We start from the raw sequence: 18689 nt of genomic DNA, 5'->3' as shown, positions 1-18689 counted from the left end.
CCACAACAGCCTCTAGAGTTAACAGAGAATGGTGCACAAACAAAGAAACATCCAGTGAGTGCCAGTTCTGTGGGTGAAAATGTCTTGTTAATGACAGAGGTCAGAGGAGAATGGCCAGACTGGTTCAAGCTGACAGGAATTCAACAGTAACTTAAATAATCACGTGTTACAACAGTGGTGTGCAGAAGAGCATCCCCGAATGCACATGTCAAAACCTACAGGGGATGGGGTACAGCAGCAGATGACCACAGCGGGTCCACTCCTGACCCTAATAAAGTGGCCACTGTGTGTATGCCCTTTCCCCACACATTTTAACCTTTTGCGCTCCAAGTACTGAAGGACCAGAGCAAATTAGAAATTCCAGAAAGGATAGTTTTACACAAAATGTGAATCTCTATCCCAGTGTGTATAATTGGAAAAGGCTGGCATTGTTAAAGACAAAGTTCATCTGACCAAATTGATAAGAGTTTTGAAATGAAGTAACAGTGAGGGCTGACAAGAGAAATATGCTTAATGGCATACATGGATTTCCAATGTGTTTGATAGCATGATACACGATAGGTTTGTTATGAATACCTCCAAGTTTGGACTTGAGGCAAAACTTGGAGGAAGGATCAACTATGAGGAGAGAGATGGACTTCACGGAGATATATGGGCACCATGGTAGCGTAGCGAATAACATGATACTATTACAGCTCGGGGCGCCGGAGTTCGGAATTCAAATCCGGTGCCATCTTTAAGGAGTCTCTGTACGTCCTCCCCGTGGAATGCATGGGTTCCTCCAATAGTCCAAAGACGTACCAGAGAGGCTAATTGGTCATTGTAAACTGTTCTGTAAAGGTTCAGTCGGGTTGTCGAAGTCGAAGTTTGGCCTGAAGGGCTGGAAGGGCCTACTCCACAGAATCAGTAAAATAAAATTAAAAGATAAAAATAAGCAGGCTGATGGAATAGGTGGTGAGGGCCAGGTGAAATTTCAAGCTGAGAAACGCTAAATGTTACATGTTGGTAGAATGAAAATAGGCACTGAAGCTAGAAAGCATGACTCTAAAGTGGTGCGAGAAAGGAACGATGCAGTAGTATATGTGCATAACTCCTTCAGAGTGGCAGGGCAGGCAACTGGAGTGTGAATCATAAAGACAGATATTGAGCACATAAACAGGAAATTCTGAAAATCCTTTATAAAACAATGATTTGTTACAACTGGAATAATCCTTCCGCTTCAGGGTCCACACTTTCCAAAGGCTTCAGGAAGGGTGCAGGCAATCTACCAAAGTGATTCCAAAGAGGAATGAATTTACTTGTATGGATAGGCAAGAGGAGGTGATTTTCTTCTTGGATGAGAGGGGACCTGATAAAAAGCCCTTATAATCATGAAAGGTACTTGTAAGAATAGATAAAGGGAAAATGTTTCCGATCACAGACAGAAAAACACAGTGGACATAGAACACAAGAGATTCAGCAGGTGCTGGAAATCTTCAGCAAAATGCTGGAGAGACCCAGCAGGTCAGGCAGCACCTCTGGAGGGAAATAAGTGGTCCGATGTTTCGGGCTGAGACCTGTCATGCGGACTTATCTGATGAATGGTCACAGTCGACAGTTCATTTCCCCCGACAGGAGCTGCCCGACACACCGAATTCCTCTAGCAGTTTGTGTGCATTGCACAGGACATAGCACACTGGCAAAAGAACCAGAAGTGAAAGGAAAAAAATATCTTATGCAACAAATATAATTGCTTGCTTAATATTATCACATATACTGAGAAACACCATGGTGGGGTGGAGATACGTCTCTACCAAAGAAGTTGTAAGCCGCTCCTTCCCTCCCTCCGCCAGCCTGCAGTTTATCCTTGGGCAAGGTGTAGCAGCCACTTAGCCCCACCAATCAGGGTCACAAGAAGCCACTGAAGTAGGTCTTATGAGCAGCTGGTGCACATCACAAGTCCTGTTTATGCAGCCACTGATGCCAGGCAAACAAACTTTAAAGAATATTGATAATGACTGGGGTCTCCCGTCTTGCAAGGACACAGCCCAGAAGGCAGTGGCAAACCAATTCTACAGAAAAACATTGCCAAGAACAATAATGGCCAAAAACCATTGATCACACATGTCATTCGACATGGTACATAATGATGATATTGAGGTACAGTGAAAAGCTTTTGTTTGCATGACATCTAGACAGATCATTCCATACATGAATACACAGAGGGAGTGTAAATGATAAAAAAAATTGCAGAATACAGTGTTACAGCTACAGAGAACGTCCAGTGCAGGTTGACACGTAGTGTAAGAACTGTGATGGGGTATATTGAGAGATCAACTTTAGCATACAAGAGGTCTGTTCCAGAGTCTTATAGGGCGCTTCTGTAGTATCGCGGTTACCGCAACGCATCACAATGGTAGCTGTAAGATCGGGGTTCAATTCCCACCACTGTCTGTACGTTCTCCTCCTGACCGTGTGGTTTCCTCCAGGTACGCACTGTGTGGTTAGGCTTAGTAAGTGGTGCCACCGGACGCATGGCAGCACTGGCAGCTGCTCAACACGGTCCTCGCTGATTTGTTTTCAAGCCATTGGCACATTTCACTGTGTGTTTTGATGTAAATGTGACAAATAATGTTAATCTTAATAATCTTTATAACAATGGGAGAGAAGCCATCTTTGAGCCCCCTGGTACTTGATCTCAAGCTTTTGACAAAGCATAAGACATTTTGCAGAGATTGGGAGACCGCTTTGCCAAGCACCTACGCTCCATCCGCCAGAACAAGCAGGATCTCCCAGTGGTCACCCATTTTAATTCCACTTCCCATTCCGTTATGTCCGTCCATAGCCTCCTTCAGTGTCGGGATGAGGCCACACTTAGGCTGGAGGAACAATGCCTTATATTCTGTTGGGGGTAGCCTCCAACCTGACCGCATGAACATCGATTTCCTGGACTTCCAGTAATGCCTCCACTCTCCCTTCAACATTTCCCATCCCCTTGTTCCTCTCTTGTTATCTCCTTGCCCAATCATTGCCCCCCCCACCCTGGTGCTCCTTCCCCCTTTCCCTTTCTTCCATGGCCTTCTGTCTCTTTCATGAATCAACTTCCTAGCTCTTTGCTTCTTTCCTCCCCCTCAAAGTTTCCCCTATTGCCTGGCATCTCTCTCTCTACCCTCCCCCCACTTTTCAAATCTACTCCTCAGCATTTTTTCCCTCCAGTCCTGCCAAAGGGTTCCGGCCTGAAACGTCAACTGTATTTTTTCCCCCCACAGATGCTGCCTGGCCTGCTGAGCTCCTCCAGCATTATGCGTGTGCTGCTCGGATTTCCAGCATCTGCAGGTTTTCTCATTTGCAGAGCTTTGTATCTTTGTAGTTTTGGGTTTTGTAATATGTTGTCAGGAGCTGGTAGCGGAGACAAATTCAATGAAGTATCCAGAGCAAAAGCATGTATAGAGCAGTGGGGAGAGAGCAGAGGAGTAGAACTACCTGTAGCTGGATCGATCTTACATCGAGATACTAAGGACTCAGCTGTCCCGGTGACTTACTTGTGTGTTATAATTCAGATATTAATGGAGACTCTTTGTCATGAACTATGACATGGCGCTAACTTCTGAACTCTATTCTGCATTGTCATCAGCAAGCCCCTGCTTGTCCTAACTTGGTGAACTGTTACCAAAGTTCAAATTAAACATATATTAACATATACAATCCTGAGATTCATTTTCTTGCAGGCATACTCAATAAATCCATAACAGAATGATAACCATAATAGAATCAATGAAACACCACGCCAACTTGAGGTTCAAACATTGTGCAAATACAAAAAGAATGAAATAATAATAATAAATAAGCAATAAATATTAAGAACACAAGGTGAAGGGTCCCTGAAAGTGGACCCATTGGTTGCAGGAACATTTCAATGATGGGCAAATGAAGTTGGGTGAAGTTATCCCATTTGGTTCAAGAGCCTTGATGGTTGAGGGGTAATAACTCCCTGAATCTGGTGGTGTGAGTCCTGAGGCTCCTGTATCTTCTTTCCAACGACAGCTGTGATAAGAGAGCATTTCCTGGGTGGAGTGGGTTCCTGATGACAGATGTTACTTTCCTGTGACAACGTTTTGTATAGATGTGATCATTGGTGGGGCAGGCTTTACCTGTGATAGACTGGGCCATAACCACTAATTTTTTGTAGGATTTTTTCTGTTCAAACGCACTGGTGTTTACATTTACCAACCACAACAGTAGGGAAGGAGCAAATGAGATGACATGATATAGAAAAAAAAAGGAACTTGACAGAGACGAGATTATTTAATGATTTTAGAAATATTAACTTTATTTGTCACACGTACATTGGAACATAACAGTGAAATACATCATTTGCGTCAAATCAAATTAGCGAGGATTGTGCTGGGCAGCCATGCAACTGTCACCATGCTTCTGACCCCAACATAGCATGCTCACAACTCACTAACCCTAACCGCATGTCTCTGGGACCTGGGAGGAAAGCCACAATCTCGTTGTAGGCAGTGGTGGGAATTGAACCCCAATCGGCGATGGCTGGTGCTGTAACAGCTTTACGCCAACCGCTATGCCACAGTGCTCTTTGCACCATTGCAGTGCCGTGACCAGTTTGATCAATAACACGGATGGATTATAAATATATTCACTGTTAACTTCCGTCAGTGGCATCAAAACCTTTGGAATCAATTATACATGCTCTAAATAAAGCAAGCATCTGTGAGTGTGAGTACCTGAGTGTGTTATTTTGAAATGATTGTTATTGGGCTATCAAAAAGACTCAAGGCCAATGGGCTTAAATCAAAGATGGATAGAGACACTGACATTAATTATTCTGTGTGTATAATTTCCTATTTTCATGGTTCTTATACATTTACAGACAATTTGTGGGCCTTATAAATGCTGAGCACACAGCAGGTGGAAGGATGTGCAAGCTTAAAAGATTGTACATTGATAAGGTGCTCGGTGTTTACTTACAAAGAAGAGCATTGTGTATGATAGCATGGCTTGCACATACCTCCGTTTAGCAGCAAACAAGAAAAAAAAAGAACTCTGCTCCTGATGTTCGTGAAGTCTACAGCTAACAAAGGGGGAGGAACGCGAGGCTTAAGCAGTGGAGAACTTTATAATCTTCGATTTGCTTTCTTACATTGACCAAATACTCAGTCTCCTTTAGCAAAGTTGCTGCCATTCCCAAAATAGTTCAGTTCTTCAGTAAAGCAGACCTGAAACACTGCGTAACTTCAAAAAAAAGACCTCTAAAGACTGCTGGATTAAGTATCATGAGCTAACTCTGTGGAACACCTTATTTCACCATGCATGGGTGGTCCCAAGCTTCCCGTAGGCACCCTGCTTGAACTCACTTTCTGACCAAATACAATCTTTCGGACTCAAAATGGAGGTCTACAATTTCAGGTAATCAGAGGTTCCAAATTTTGCATGTCACTTTTCTATTATTTGTACCTTTATTCTTCCAGTACACTGAAATCTCATTTGACCTCTCCTACTCATATCACTTCCAAATTAATACTGTACAAGCAGCTTTTGAGTCTATGGGGGCTTTCAGAGCAATTCCCCTCTTCATTGCAAATTGCCTCATTCTTTCAGACACGTCCCTGCACTGACCTTTTGCTATTCATTAATCCTTTACCACCTTTTCTCAATCATCACATCTGTACTCTTAACTCTCAATTGCAAATGTTCCCCATTATTCTCTTCCCCCAACCTCCTTTCCATCTCGAAATTTGCATTAACTTTTCCCACTTCTAAAGAAAGATCAACCTGTTTTTTTTACTGCTTCTCTCTGCAGAAGCTGCCTGATCACCACTTACCAGCAATTTATCACAATTACCAGCATTTGCTTTTCTTTCGTGCTTCTCCAGCAACTGTAAGATTTGAAACGTTGCTTCTTCCCTGCACTGAGTCCAACAGACATGCTGAATGCTTTCAGTAATTTCTGTTAACATTTTTTTCAATCTGGCTTCACTTTTTGCCCACTGTCAGCACCTACCTGATCAAGCAAACACCCAAGTTGTCTACAGTGCACCAGGACCAAGTTCCACCCAAGCCAGATGGGTAAATTTTCAAAATACTTTTGGCCCAATGAACTCTCCCACAACTACATGCATTGACTCTTGACAAGATGCCCAATGGTGATCGCAAATCCCTTGTAAAGGGAATTTATTTCAACAAATATAATTGAATTAGACACATTTCAACTGAAATCAAAACGATCCAAGATTGAAGATGGTTTATTATAAGAACGTAAGAAATAGGGGCAGGAATAGGCTATCTGGCCCATCGAGCCTGCTACACCATTCAATAAGATCATGGCTGATCTGGACATGAACTCAACTCCATCTACCTACCTTTTCCCTATAACCCGTAATTCTCCAACTATGCAAAAATCTATCCAACCTTGTCTGAAATATATTTACTGAGATAGTCTCCACTGCTTCATTGGGCAGACAATTCCAGAATCACCACTCTGGGAAAAGCAGTTCCTCTTCATCTCCATTCCAAATCTACTCCCCCAAATCTTGAGGTTACGACCCCTAGTTCTAGTCTCACCTACCAGTCGAAACAACTTTCCTGCCTCCATCTTATCTATCCCTTTCAGAATTTTATATATTTCTATAAGATTTCTCCTCATTCTTCTGAATTCCAGCAAGTACAGTCCCAGGCGACTCAATCTCTCCTCATAGGTTAACCCCTTCATCTCTGGAAACAACCTGGTCAACCTCCTCTGCAAAGCCAATACATCCTTCCACAAGTACAGGGACGAGAACTGCACGCAGTACTCCAGGTGTGGCTTCACCGGTACCCAGTACAGTTGCAGCACAACCTCCCTGCTCTTAAACTCAGTCCCTCTAGCAATGAAGGCCAACATTCCATTTGCCTTCTTGATAGCCTGCTGCACCTGCAAACCAACCTTTTGTGATTCATGCATAAAATCCATCACTCTTTCGTACACAAGTCTAAATGAAGATAAATACTGAAAACAAAAAAAATGAATATAAATACATCGCTTAGTTATGTACATAGACTGATAGTATGTTCTTAAATTGTGACTAGGTACAGGAATGTCTGTACATTAGGTGACTCTGACAGAAAGTGATGTAGTGGTGGTGGTGGTGGTGGTGGGGCAGGTTAACGGGCGGAGGTGTTGATCAAACTGATGGCCTGGGGAAAATAACTGCTTTCGAGTCTGGTGGTCCAGGCATTGATTCTGTGTAGCCTCCTCCCTGAAGGGAATGGGGCAAATAGCTGATGAGCAGGGTAGGCAAGATCCTTCATGATATTGTTGGCCTTTTCCCGGCACGATTCTCTATACACAGTCGGCTGGTTGCATCCGCACCAGGCTGCAGGGCAAGTGGTCCTGGGCTGGAAACCAGCCAGCTCCTCGCACATTTTTCATTTGTGCTGGGTTGACCATCAAGCTAGCAACTCGGCCTTGTAACGCAGCGAAATGCTAAAGAAATGGCAAGTTTGCCGCTCAATGCACCAGTGAGGCACGGGAGTATTTTTATTATATTATTATTTCTCTATAGATGTCTTTGGCGGTGGGTAAGCTGGTGCTGGGATGCCTTGGGCAGTTTATTCTACCTGCTGTAGAGCCCTTCTTTCTGCTGCAATTCGGTTTCTGTATAACACAGTGATGTTAGGATGCTTCACTTGTCCCATCATGAAACTGTTCCCACAACCTATGGACTCACTTTCAAGTACTCTTCATCTCATGTTCTCAGTATTTATTGTTTGTTTGTTTATTCTTTCTATTTGTATTTGCACAGTTTGTTGTCTTTTGCACACTGGCTGTCTGCTCAGTTGGTGCAGTCTTTCATCGGTTCCATTATAGTTCTTAGATTTATTGAGTGTGCCCCACAAGAAAATGAATCTCAGGGTTGTATATGGTGACTTATAGTGTGTATACTTTGAAAATAAATTTACTTTGAACTGTGCATTGGAAGAAGCATGTGAGTATTAATGTGCATAGTCCAGCTCTCTTCAGCCTCCTCAGAAAGTAGAGGTGTTGATGAGCTTTCTCGAATGTAGAGGATGCTTCCTGGGACCATGAGAGGTTGTGTGAGATGTGCACTCCCAGGAGTTTGAAACCGCTCACAGTTTCCACTTCTGTGCCATCGACGTAGAGGGTGGGGGTGGGGGGGGGCAAGAGTGGAGTGAGTTTTCCTGAACCGTCTCCTTGGTCTTGTTGACATCGAGGAAGAGGCTATTTGCCAGGCATCAGGCCTCGAGCTTGGCTGGTTGCTGGTGATGGGCCCCATCAATGTTGTGTCATCAGTGAAACTTACAATGTCTTTTTACGTTTGCCTAGTTGTTACTTCCAATTGTTGCCTCCTGCCCATGAGTAAATGGGAGAACTCAAATCTCTTTATGGAGAAAGAATTCAAGGCACCCCTTAAGTTCTACATTAACCTAATGCCTCTAGAACTGGAGGCTAGATAGGCTATGATTCCCTCCCCTGCAACTGAGTGAAGTTGGGGGGGGGGGGGGGAGGGGAACTGATAAGGTTTTATAAAATCATGAGCAACATGGATAAGGTGGAGGTCCAGTCTTTGCCCCAGGGTAGGGGGACCCTAGACTAGAAGACATCCATTGAAAAGTGAGAAGGTAGAGGTGCAGAAGCAAGGGGCAACTATGTCACACTATTCATAGAGGGTGTGGGCGACTGGAACAGATTGCCAGAGGAAGCTGTAGAGGCACATACAATTACAACATTTAAAAGACATTTGGACAGTTAGGTGGATAGGAAAGGTTTAGTGGGATATGGGCCAAACATAGGCAAATGGGACCAGCCCAGTTAAGCAACTTGGGCCAAAGGGGTGTGTTTCCATTCTGTGTAGCAGGTTTCAGTGTGAGCTGCTCCATGACTATGACTTTGGTGATTTCATATCTCTCTCGATTACTTGTAGCCAAGCAATTATACAGTAGATTGTATAACTTTTTGAGGCCTCCGATTCTATTAGTTTACTCATGGTGTTAAGGTCAAAATTATGAGCAGAAGAGCAGCAATCAGCATTCACGGCCTAGACTCTAGGGGTTCCCCAACTTTTTTGTGCCATGTACCCTACCACTAACTGAGGGGCCTGTAGACCCCAGATTGGGAACCCCCTGGCCTAGGGGTTTCATAGTATTGCCCTCTGATAGATACCATGCATTCAGTGTATTCAGTTCCAAATGTATGTCACTAGGGGGGTCTAAGGTACAGAACACTTCAGTTTATTCCTGAGCTAGGTGTTTCTAGAGTGCAAGATGACACTCTGGAAGGATACCAAAAGCAGATGTGCTAAGTTGAGGAGAATTCAGTGCTACAAGGATCATAAAGTGAGCTCAGGCCTCAGGCTTTGGGAGTGAAGTCAAATTCGTGCATTTGTCAGGGTGATTTATCGTATCCGGTGCTCCCAGTGAGGCCTCCTTTGCACTGGTGAGACCCGAAGCAGATTGGGGAACCACTTTGTCAAGCACCTTTTCCACCTATCCCCTCCCAGCTTCTTACTTCATCCCTCTCCTCCACCTACCCACCTTTCTCCTTCACCTGGTTTCAGCTACCACTTGCCAGCCTCTAAGACGTCATCTTAACCCCCCCCCCCCCAACCTCATCATTCTCTTCCACAGATGCTGCCGAACTTATGGAGTTCCTTCAGCATTTTGTGGGTGTTGCTTTGGGAGTGAGGGCCTGTCTCCCACCAAATGGGCCACAAGTCAGCAACGGTACTACCTTAACCAAGACTCTAACTCATGAATTCCAACATGGAAGGTCATCATCATCTTTCCTTTCCGGTTCCGCATAAATGAAGCAAGGAAGCATAACCCAGCAACACAATTTTCCATTCACCAAACTTTTAGTAAACAGATTCCGGGATAGCAATGAGGGTCCTTACTGAGGAAGTGTTGAAAGACCTAGATATTTACCCACAGAAGGGGAGGGGTCCAGTGATGCCAATCTCATGCTTTCTTCAGGCCCCCAAAAAGTACCGCATTACCCCTGGACTCAAATTTCCCCACACTAGAACCTCCTGGATCGGAGGACTCAGCTATGGGTCTACATCCATGCTTACTGTTGCCTGGGAAAACTTTAAAGCTTTACTGAGTGACAGCGGAAGAGTGGGATCTGCTGCATTACTCTTGCATGGAAATGTCAACAAGTTATCAAAGGACTCGAGACTAAATTGGCTCCTTCCATGCCGTAACCCTCTTTTTGATCTGCAATCCCGAATGATAACCAAAATCAAGTCAGAACCTTCTTCCCATTTATGATTTAATTCTCCACAGAGCTACAAAAATTGAGTTTCCTCCAATGAACCGTTGCTGTGAATGCCTTGACACAATTCCAATGTAGCAGCTGAATGGCAAAGCAGAAATGTGCTTTAACATGATAAGAACTCAAAAGAGGCAATAGAAAAATCATTGCCTGGAAACCAAAAGAAATATTTACACTTGTGGTTTAATGAAGTGTGGTATTGCTTCATATGCACTGTTAGCACAGCTCCAGTTTAAAACACTTATGACAAATTATTCACTCTGCTTTCCAATCCCCACTCTATCAGCTGTAAACACAATGTGAAGTCTGCGGTTACATTTATGGAAACTAGTTTTACAAGCAACACCTCATCAAAGTGGATTGTGTCTCGTCTAACCTGGAACAAGAGACTCAGGTATAAAAGTGTAGAAGTAGAATCTAGTCAGATGAGGGGAGAATATACAGAAGACCAAATCTTAGACACAGAAGGTAGTGCAGCTGCCAGAAACCTACAGCAATATACACAATGGCAGACAGCATCTATGGGTAGGAATAAACAGTCGATGTTTTGGTCCAAGACCCTTCATCAAGACTGGAAAAGAAGTCAGAATAAGAAGGATGGGGAAGGAAGAAAGAAGGAGAAGGTGGCAGATCACAGGTGAAATTGGGAGGGGGGATGGGGTGAAGTGAAGAGCAGATAAATTGATTGGTGAAAGATATAAAGGGCTGGAGAAGGGGGAATCTAATAGACAAGGATAGAGACCATGGAAGAAAGAGAAGGGAGAAGAGCACCAGAGGGAGGTGATGGACAGGTTAAGTAGAAAAGGTATGAGAGGGAAACAAGAATGGGGAATTATGAAGGAGTGGAGAGGGGAAGCAATTACCGAAAGTTTGAGAAATCAGTGTTCATGCCATCAGGTTGGAGGCTACCCAGAAGGTATACAAGGTGTTGTTCCTCCAATCTGAGTGTGGCCTCATTATGGCCAAATCTTATTTCATCTTACAACTCCAATTTACAGTAAATTTTGATTCAAAGTTATTGTTTATTTCAATAAGTGGTATGTATGGGGCATCAGGGAGGGGTAGCACCTCTGGTGGGGGAACATGTCGCGTCCTTTTCAAGGCAGCTTGTCCACCTCTGGTCCCCATCTGGCACTCAGCTCTCACCTGTGGTTCCCCGTAGCTGTTTGTATGCGACAGCGGCCACACCCCAGGCAACGGCGTCAACAAGCCGGCTAAACCAGGTGAGGATAGCCGATGGGTCTCAAACCCTCGGTGAGATAGGGAGTTGTCTTTCCCAGCATGTGAAGACAGACTCCGGCAGACTGAGTGGACGAGACCAATGGTAGGTCCAACGGTCAAGAAGGTGGTCTCTGCAAGCGTTGTGGAACACGTAGAGCAGGACAAGACACAGAAAATGTCCTGGTCATCCACTGCGCCTAGTCCCATCTCCAGTCTCGACTCTGTCTTGCCTCTGGATTCAGATGAGAATTGGGGTGAGAGCTGCGCAACTCTCCCTCATTTAAATCCAAATCAAGTGCTAGTCTCAACACCATTTAAATGCCGGCTGGAGGCGCAGTGACATCAGCGCCGGACTCCGGGAGCAAAGGTTCCCGAATTCGAATCTAGTCGAGCCGCTCTCGGGCACGCTTTCCATCCGTGCTGGGTTGAGTGTCGAGCTAGCAACTCGACCTCGTAAAAAGTACCAATGGTGTCGAGGTCTTCATCGATGACGATGGACGAACCTTTATTTCAATAAGCAAGTCAGGCAATCTCTCAAGGCCCTTCCTGTTTTAGGACTTTCTAAAAACTAATTGCACAAATTTTACGAAAGAACAGCACAGTAGCATATCGATCAGCGTAATGCTGCTGCAGCACCAGGTTCAATTCCTCTGCTGCCTGTTAAGGAGTTTTACATTTCCCGTGAGCTCCTGGCTTTCCTCCAGATTCTCTGGTCTCTTTCCATGTCCCAAAGACGTACGGGCTAACAGATTAATTGGTCACATGGGTGTAATTGGGCAGGGCAAATTTCAGTACAGAAGTGATCTAAAAGCTGCACATAATTAATGACTCAAAAATAAAGTCACAAAATTAGCTGTGGGAAATCCATCAGTGCGAAAATACACTATTTATTTGAGTAACAAGGAATGGTCTTGACTGCAAGGAGGTTATATATCATTAGGTGGATTTGGTAGCCTCATGCATGTAGTGTAACTGCTCTTGGATGGGGCACGTGGTTCTTCAGGGCTGCATGCCAACAGAATAAATTCTCGGTATTCTACAGAAAGGTGGGGCTCTGAGCTCAACTTCAAAATATCTTTCATTTAAAAGTGGATTCTGAGTTTTTCCACAATTTATATTGGCACAGTTCGCCCTGTTCAACAGAGTTTGAGACACATTCACGGAGGTGAATAGCATAGATGTAATTAAAGAGAATCGAGATCAGTGTATGAGGAATTGAATGATTGGTGAGATGAGGGGGAGGTAAATGAAATAAAGTGAAAGGTTGTACTGTACATGTAGAATATTAATGGTTGGTTATTGGGTTTATTTTCCATGTTACAAAATTCCCAATTCACTGCAAACAGGCCATTTATCTTGTACACCCAAGCATTAATACAGGCACAATTGTGACTTGGGACTTTAGTGTCAGCAAGAGCAATGTGATCAGGGGAATTAATAAAAACCATTTATAATTCAAATAGAGACAGGGTCTCTCATTGCAACGGATCGAATACTGGAAGGACCAGATCAAGTAGATGTGGAGACGATGTTACATGGCCATACTGGGGGAGACTAGGACCAGAGGCATAAGCATCAGAATACAAATAGAACAGAGATGAAGAGGACCTTCTTTAGCCAGAAGGGGAATTCATTGCCACAGATGGCTGTGGAGGCCAAGTCATTGGGTATATTTAAAGCAGAGATTGATAGGTTCTTGTTTGGTAAGGGTGTCAAAGTTTAAATGGAGAAAGCAGAAGAATGGGGCAGGTTGGCCTAATTCTGCTCCTATGTCTTTTTCCATAATTAACGAATCAAAATAAAGTCACAAAATTAAGGTTTGGTCCTGAGCTGCACAGACGTATTGGGGCAGGCAGTGAAAAGGGGTTGAAGCACTTCAGCCATTACATCCTAATGCTTCCTGAGACACTTGCTCTTTAAAGAGAGAGGCTTGACAGTCTGCCGTGCAATATGATGTGGCTGTTATGACTGAACAACTGCTAGTGTGCGCAAACCATAGGCTGTGGTTACCTACTTTAAACTAGTGTTAAGTTTGAGAGAGTCAGGGCAGACATAAATATTCGGTATTCATAAGTTTGACGCCATTGAAAAACTCAGCTGTTCTTGCTCCAATCCACATGAAACCTGCACTAATCATCTCCATTTTACATTGGCCTTGCTTAGACAAGAGCCTGATTTTCCTTTCACATGTCATCCATTTCACTGAAATATCACAAGCTTCAAAACATTTCATTGTATGTTTGGATGCACGGGTGACAAATAAAACTAGTATTTCTTTCTTCTTCATCCAGTGCACATCATTCTCTATGGCCAGCTATTGTTTAATCTATGAAATAACTATCATCAACATCACTTTACAGAACCACATGTGGGAGAGCCACACCTCCTTCATTAACAAAAAGGTTCAGCAGAGAATGGACTTCTTGTGACAACTGGTAAAATTCCATCTTCCCCAGAAGCTCCCGGTACAATTCTGCTCTGGCATCCTCACATCAGCCATCACTATCTGATCTGGTGCGATATCCTCTCACCATATACGAAAGCTGCAGCAAACTGTCAGGACAGCAGAAAAGGTCGTTGGCTGCAGTCTACAATCACTGCAGGACTTGTACGTGTGCAGGACAAAGAAGCAGGCAGGAGAAATTATTGCGGATGCTGCTCATCCAGCACACTGACTACAAGCACCAAAGCTTCACTCCTCCTTAAAAGTTCCCTCCCCTAGACAGTTAATCTGCCAAGTCCCCCTACCACATCTATCTATGAACTCAGTCATTACACTGTCTTGTAAACACTTGAAACCATTTAATATTCCTGTTTTACATTCTAAATACATGTTTGTATTTATGCACATTTTATTCCACATCTGTACTTCTATTTTTGTATAATTCTTTATTCTGTTTAATTGTTGAGTGCTGCTTTTTCCCCCCTTGTAGCATGTAGCACCACACACCACAGCAATTTCCTAATATACGTAATCTTTGATGGCGAATAAAGTTGATCCTTGAAAAGTATATTCAAAATGAGCTCTGCTCTATTAAGCATTGGGCACACAGGCTAGTTTAGTGCCGTGCTGGCTTCTCACAATATTGGGCCAACGCAGTCAGTCAATTACATAGAGAGCATCAAGTCCATGAGTTTGAGAGTCATCCGATCTTAGGTTGTACAACAATGGCCCACTGCTTTTACACTATCAATCACCTGTTTGAACTAAAGCCATTTTTGCCCCCCCATATTCCTCCCTCAGGTTCTCTCACTCACTCACACACCAGAGCAGGGGTTCCCAACCTTTTTTATGCCATGGACCAACAGGGGTCTGTCGACCCTAGGGTGAGAGCCCCTGCACTAGAAGCAATGTACAATGGACAGCTAACCTGCATGTTCATGAGATAGAACATAGAGATCTACATCACATTACAGGCCCTTCGGCCCACAATGTTGTGCCGACCATGTAACCTACTCTAGAAACTGCCTAGAATTTCCCTACCGCATAGTGCTCTATTTTTCTAAACTCCATGTACCCATCTAAGAGCCTCTTAAAAGACCCTAATGTATCTGCCTCTACCACCATCACTGGCAGTGCATTCCATGCACCCACAACTCTATGTGGAGAACTTACCCCTGACATCCCCTCAGTACTCATTTCCAAGCACCTTAAAACTATGCCTTCTCATGTTAGCCATTTCAGCCCTGGAAAAACGCCTCTGACTATCCACATGATCAATGCCTCTCATCATCTTACACACCTCTATCAGGTCACCTTTCATCCTCCGCCACCCCAAGGAGAAAAGGCCGAGTTCACTCAACCTATTCTCACGATGTTGCCCTCCAATCCAGGCAACATCCTTGTAAATCTCCTCTGCACTCTATCCATAGTATCTATATCCCTCCTGTAGTGAGGTGACCAGAATTTAACAAGTGGGTATGGGAGGAAATCAGAGTACGTGGGGCAGCCGATGAAGTCAAGAGTGAGAAAGTACAACCTTTCTACAGACAGTACCAGAAGTCAGAATTGAAACCGTGTCACAGGAAGCATGAAGCCACAGCTCTGGTAGCTGCGCCACAGAATCAAGTTAATGAAAGCTGCAGGGTGGGAACGTTTACAGGAGTACACTGGAGTAACAACGTACTCCTGTAGCTCCATTCAGTTACAGTGACTTACTGGAGCTCTGTCAAACATACACTGGTACGATGCTACACAGGAAGATGGAGCGAATAACTTGAGCTTGGACATCTTGAAGGAAGATGGAGAAGCAGAGTGGCTTAAGGAGAGAACGGGGGTGGGTGAAAGCACATTCCATAATAGAGAAGGGAAGAAACTTGGGAAATGACAGGAACACCAATTTGCAACAGAGCGGAATGTGATCACAGAAAAATATAAAGTCAGGAGGGATCAGAAAACAAGGGCAAGCATTTTAAAACAGCATTGCTTAACCGGCAAGCAACATAAATCAGCGCAGGGGTGATGGATGCAAGTTTGGACGCAGGTAGCAATGCCCTTCAGGCTTACAGAAAGCTCCAAGCCTGTCTGCAGCATTTTTGCCCAGTCGTCTCATGGTTTCATTAGCAAATAAGCTGAGTTAGTGGGGAGTTTGGACCAAGTGACAGAGGTAGAAATAGAAAGTCTTAGAGCAGGTACAAGTACATGGTCGGGAGTCAAACATAATCACCAGATCTGTGAGCTATCATTAAGGCATTAATTTAGTAATTCATTAAGGCATTTGTCTGGAAGCAGAATGGAGTTGCTGGTTACAAAACGGAAATTCAGAGCTCAAAGACAGTGGTCTCCATTTTCTAAATATTTAAGTTCAAGTTTATTGTCATTCTACCATACACATGTATACACAGTTGTTCCTCTGGGGCCACGGTGCAAAACACAGTATAAACAGTCCCACCCAGCATGTATAGTTACGAACCAGCACTTACAGTTACAAAATTATATTAGCACAAGCCTCTGAGTGACATGGCCTGAAGGCTGATGGGTTAAGATAAATATTAAGTACCTTACTGGTCTACATTTCCCCCTCTGCATCATCTCCCTGGCCTGCTCAATTTTCCCAACATTTTCCGTTTGCATTTGAACAATTTTCTAATTTACTGTGGACCTTAATGAGGTATGGAAAAAAGCCACCAACTGGTTATCAGGACGTTGACAAGGAGGGAGGGCCAGCTGTAAGTGATTTTAGGGCCTGGAGAGTGTAAAAGTAGAAAATTTAAAAAATATGTCAACATGACACAATTTTACTAATTGTTTCAGAATTGTTTGCCTGTAAAGGCAAAGTTAAGTTTTTATATAAAATTATCTGTTTAGGCTGAATCTTTGAATTAAATATCGGTTCTACACTTGTGGGATGTCAAATGCAAAGTTATTGCTTCTATTTCCAGCCAGTTCCAGCGGTTACCTATAGCAACCTTCATTCCTGATTGCTTCCTATTTCGTTCTAGCTCTGCATCCAATCAAACTCTATTTTTCATGTTTCCGTGCTTCTTTAACCCCTCTGAAAAAAAAGACTTGCATGTCATCTAAAACTTACTATGAGGAAGCTCCTCCTGTTTCACCCACCAGTAACTAATAAGGCTCCAGCCTTTGATTTTTCCAGGACCTACATGCAAGAAGTTTTCAATGACAGTCCAACACTGTAACAGGAACTACATTTCAGAAACTATATCAAATGTTAGCTGCTTTAGCAATACAAGTCTTTTTTTTGCAACAAACAAAATGCTGAACTTTCTGGTTAGGGCAACATCACTGGAGGGAAATGCAGAATCAATGTCTTGGGTCAAAAGGTCAACTGTCTACTTCCCCTACACAGATGCTGACTGGCCTGCTGAGGTCCTAGCACTTTATATGTTGATCCAGATTCCAGTATCTGCAGTCTCTTGCTTCTCCCATCTTTTCCTCTATCCTGTTTGAACCGCGTTTGATTCATTCTGCCCCTCTCTTCATCCTCACTCAATGAACTTCCTCTGCCGGCAGTACTCTGAAGCAGGCTTGCAAACAGGAAACCTTAGCAACCAAGGTTTCACTCAAGAAAAAAAATTAAAGCATTCTTTAATTGGTTAAAAACTCATCTCCGGGTGAATTAAAACTATTTATTTTACAATCAGTGATGCACCTTGTAGTTTCCTACTTGCTTACGCCTAGAAAATGCACATGAGATTTTGCAGCTGTACACAATTCTGTATGGCTCCCAAAAGTAGTTCGGGTGGGTCTGCACATTTACTCAGACAGATAACAGCCAGATAGATGTGAGCAGCTAAAACTTCTCAGAAGTTTCCCACTCAGTGGCCACTGAATTCTACGAACCGACAACACAATTGCTTGGCTTGTTTTTCCTCGGTTGAGGAACAGTTCCCGGAGTAAAGGAATTTGAGGCTTACCTTCTCTCTCGATTTACAACAGCACAACTTGCTGTAGCAGCTGCCCATTCTCCACTCTGTGAAAAGTCTGCTGACTGTAACGCTGCAGGCGAAACATTAAACCTTCAGCACTTAATCACCCAACTGGTTTGAACTGAACCCGGGTCTACAGTGTGCACTTGTAGTGGATGGTTAGGGGTTACCGTATTCCCTGTAAAATACACGCCTTCGAAAATGCTATAAAATACCAACGGTTCCTGTCCGACAGCTGACTTGCTGATTTCCACCAATTAAAAGGAACGAAAATTAAATGCTACTTTTAATAGTTTTGCAAGCAAATTTTTCTGCATACATGTAAAATTTGAATTTTCATATTGCGTGCAAGAAACGATTGAGGATTATTTCAGATTTTTTAAAAAAAAGTTTGCCCGAAGTGTAAGAGCAACGCACTCAAAATGCTGGAGGTACTCAGCAGGTCAGGCTGCGTCTATGGAGAGGAATGAACAGCCGACGTTTCGGGCCGAGACCCTTCATCAGATCGAGAAGGGAAACGGGAAGAAGCCAGAAGGAGATGGGAGCGGGAAGGAGTACAAGTTGGAAGGTGATAGATGAGACCATGTTAGGGGGAAGGTCCACTATACTCGTTTCCATAGGTGCTGCCTAGCCTGCTGAGTTCCTCCGGCATTTTGTGTGTGTTGCGTGGATTTCCAGCATCTGCAGGTTTTCTCTTGTTTGAGAAGGTGGGGGAGAGTGGGTTGAAGTGAGAAACTGAGAGGTGATAGGAGGAAAGGCAAAGGACTGAAGAAAAAGGAATCTTCATTGGTGTGGTAAATTAACT

The 18689-nt window shown here is 43.7% G+C and overlaps 1 protein-coding gene across 2 annotated transcripts in view; it reads right to left on the bottom strand.

Moving 5' to 3' along the window:
• ccdc69 (coiled-coil domain containing 69) overlaps positions 1–18043 on the bottom strand; it is a 58247-nt gene extending 40204 nt beyond the window's left edge. Inside the window, exon 1 of one of the 2 annotated variants that reach the window (XM_072264515.1) lies at positions 17873–18043. In XM_072264515.1, the coding sequence (XP_072120616.1) occupies positions 17873–17920 (48 nt within the window). In that variant the 5' untranslated portion in view covers positions 17921–18043. Of the gene's footprint in view, positions 1–11419; positions 11725–17872 lie in introns of those variants that run through there. The other variant, XM_072264514.1, reaches the window with a different exon arrangement.
• Between the last annotated feature and the right edge of the window lie 646 nt (positions 18044–18689).

This window comes from Mobula birostris, chromosome 7 (assembly GCF_030028105.1).
Source record: "Mobula birostris isolate sMobBir1 chromosome 7, sMobBir1.hap1, whole genome shotgun sequence".
Taxonomy (NCBI): domain Eukaryota; kingdom Metazoa; phylum Chordata; class Chondrichthyes; order Myliobatiformes; family Myliobatidae; genus Mobula; species Mobula birostris.
The sequence above is the reverse complement of the archived record's forward strand: the minus strand, read 5'-3'. Positions and strand labels throughout refer to the sequence as shown.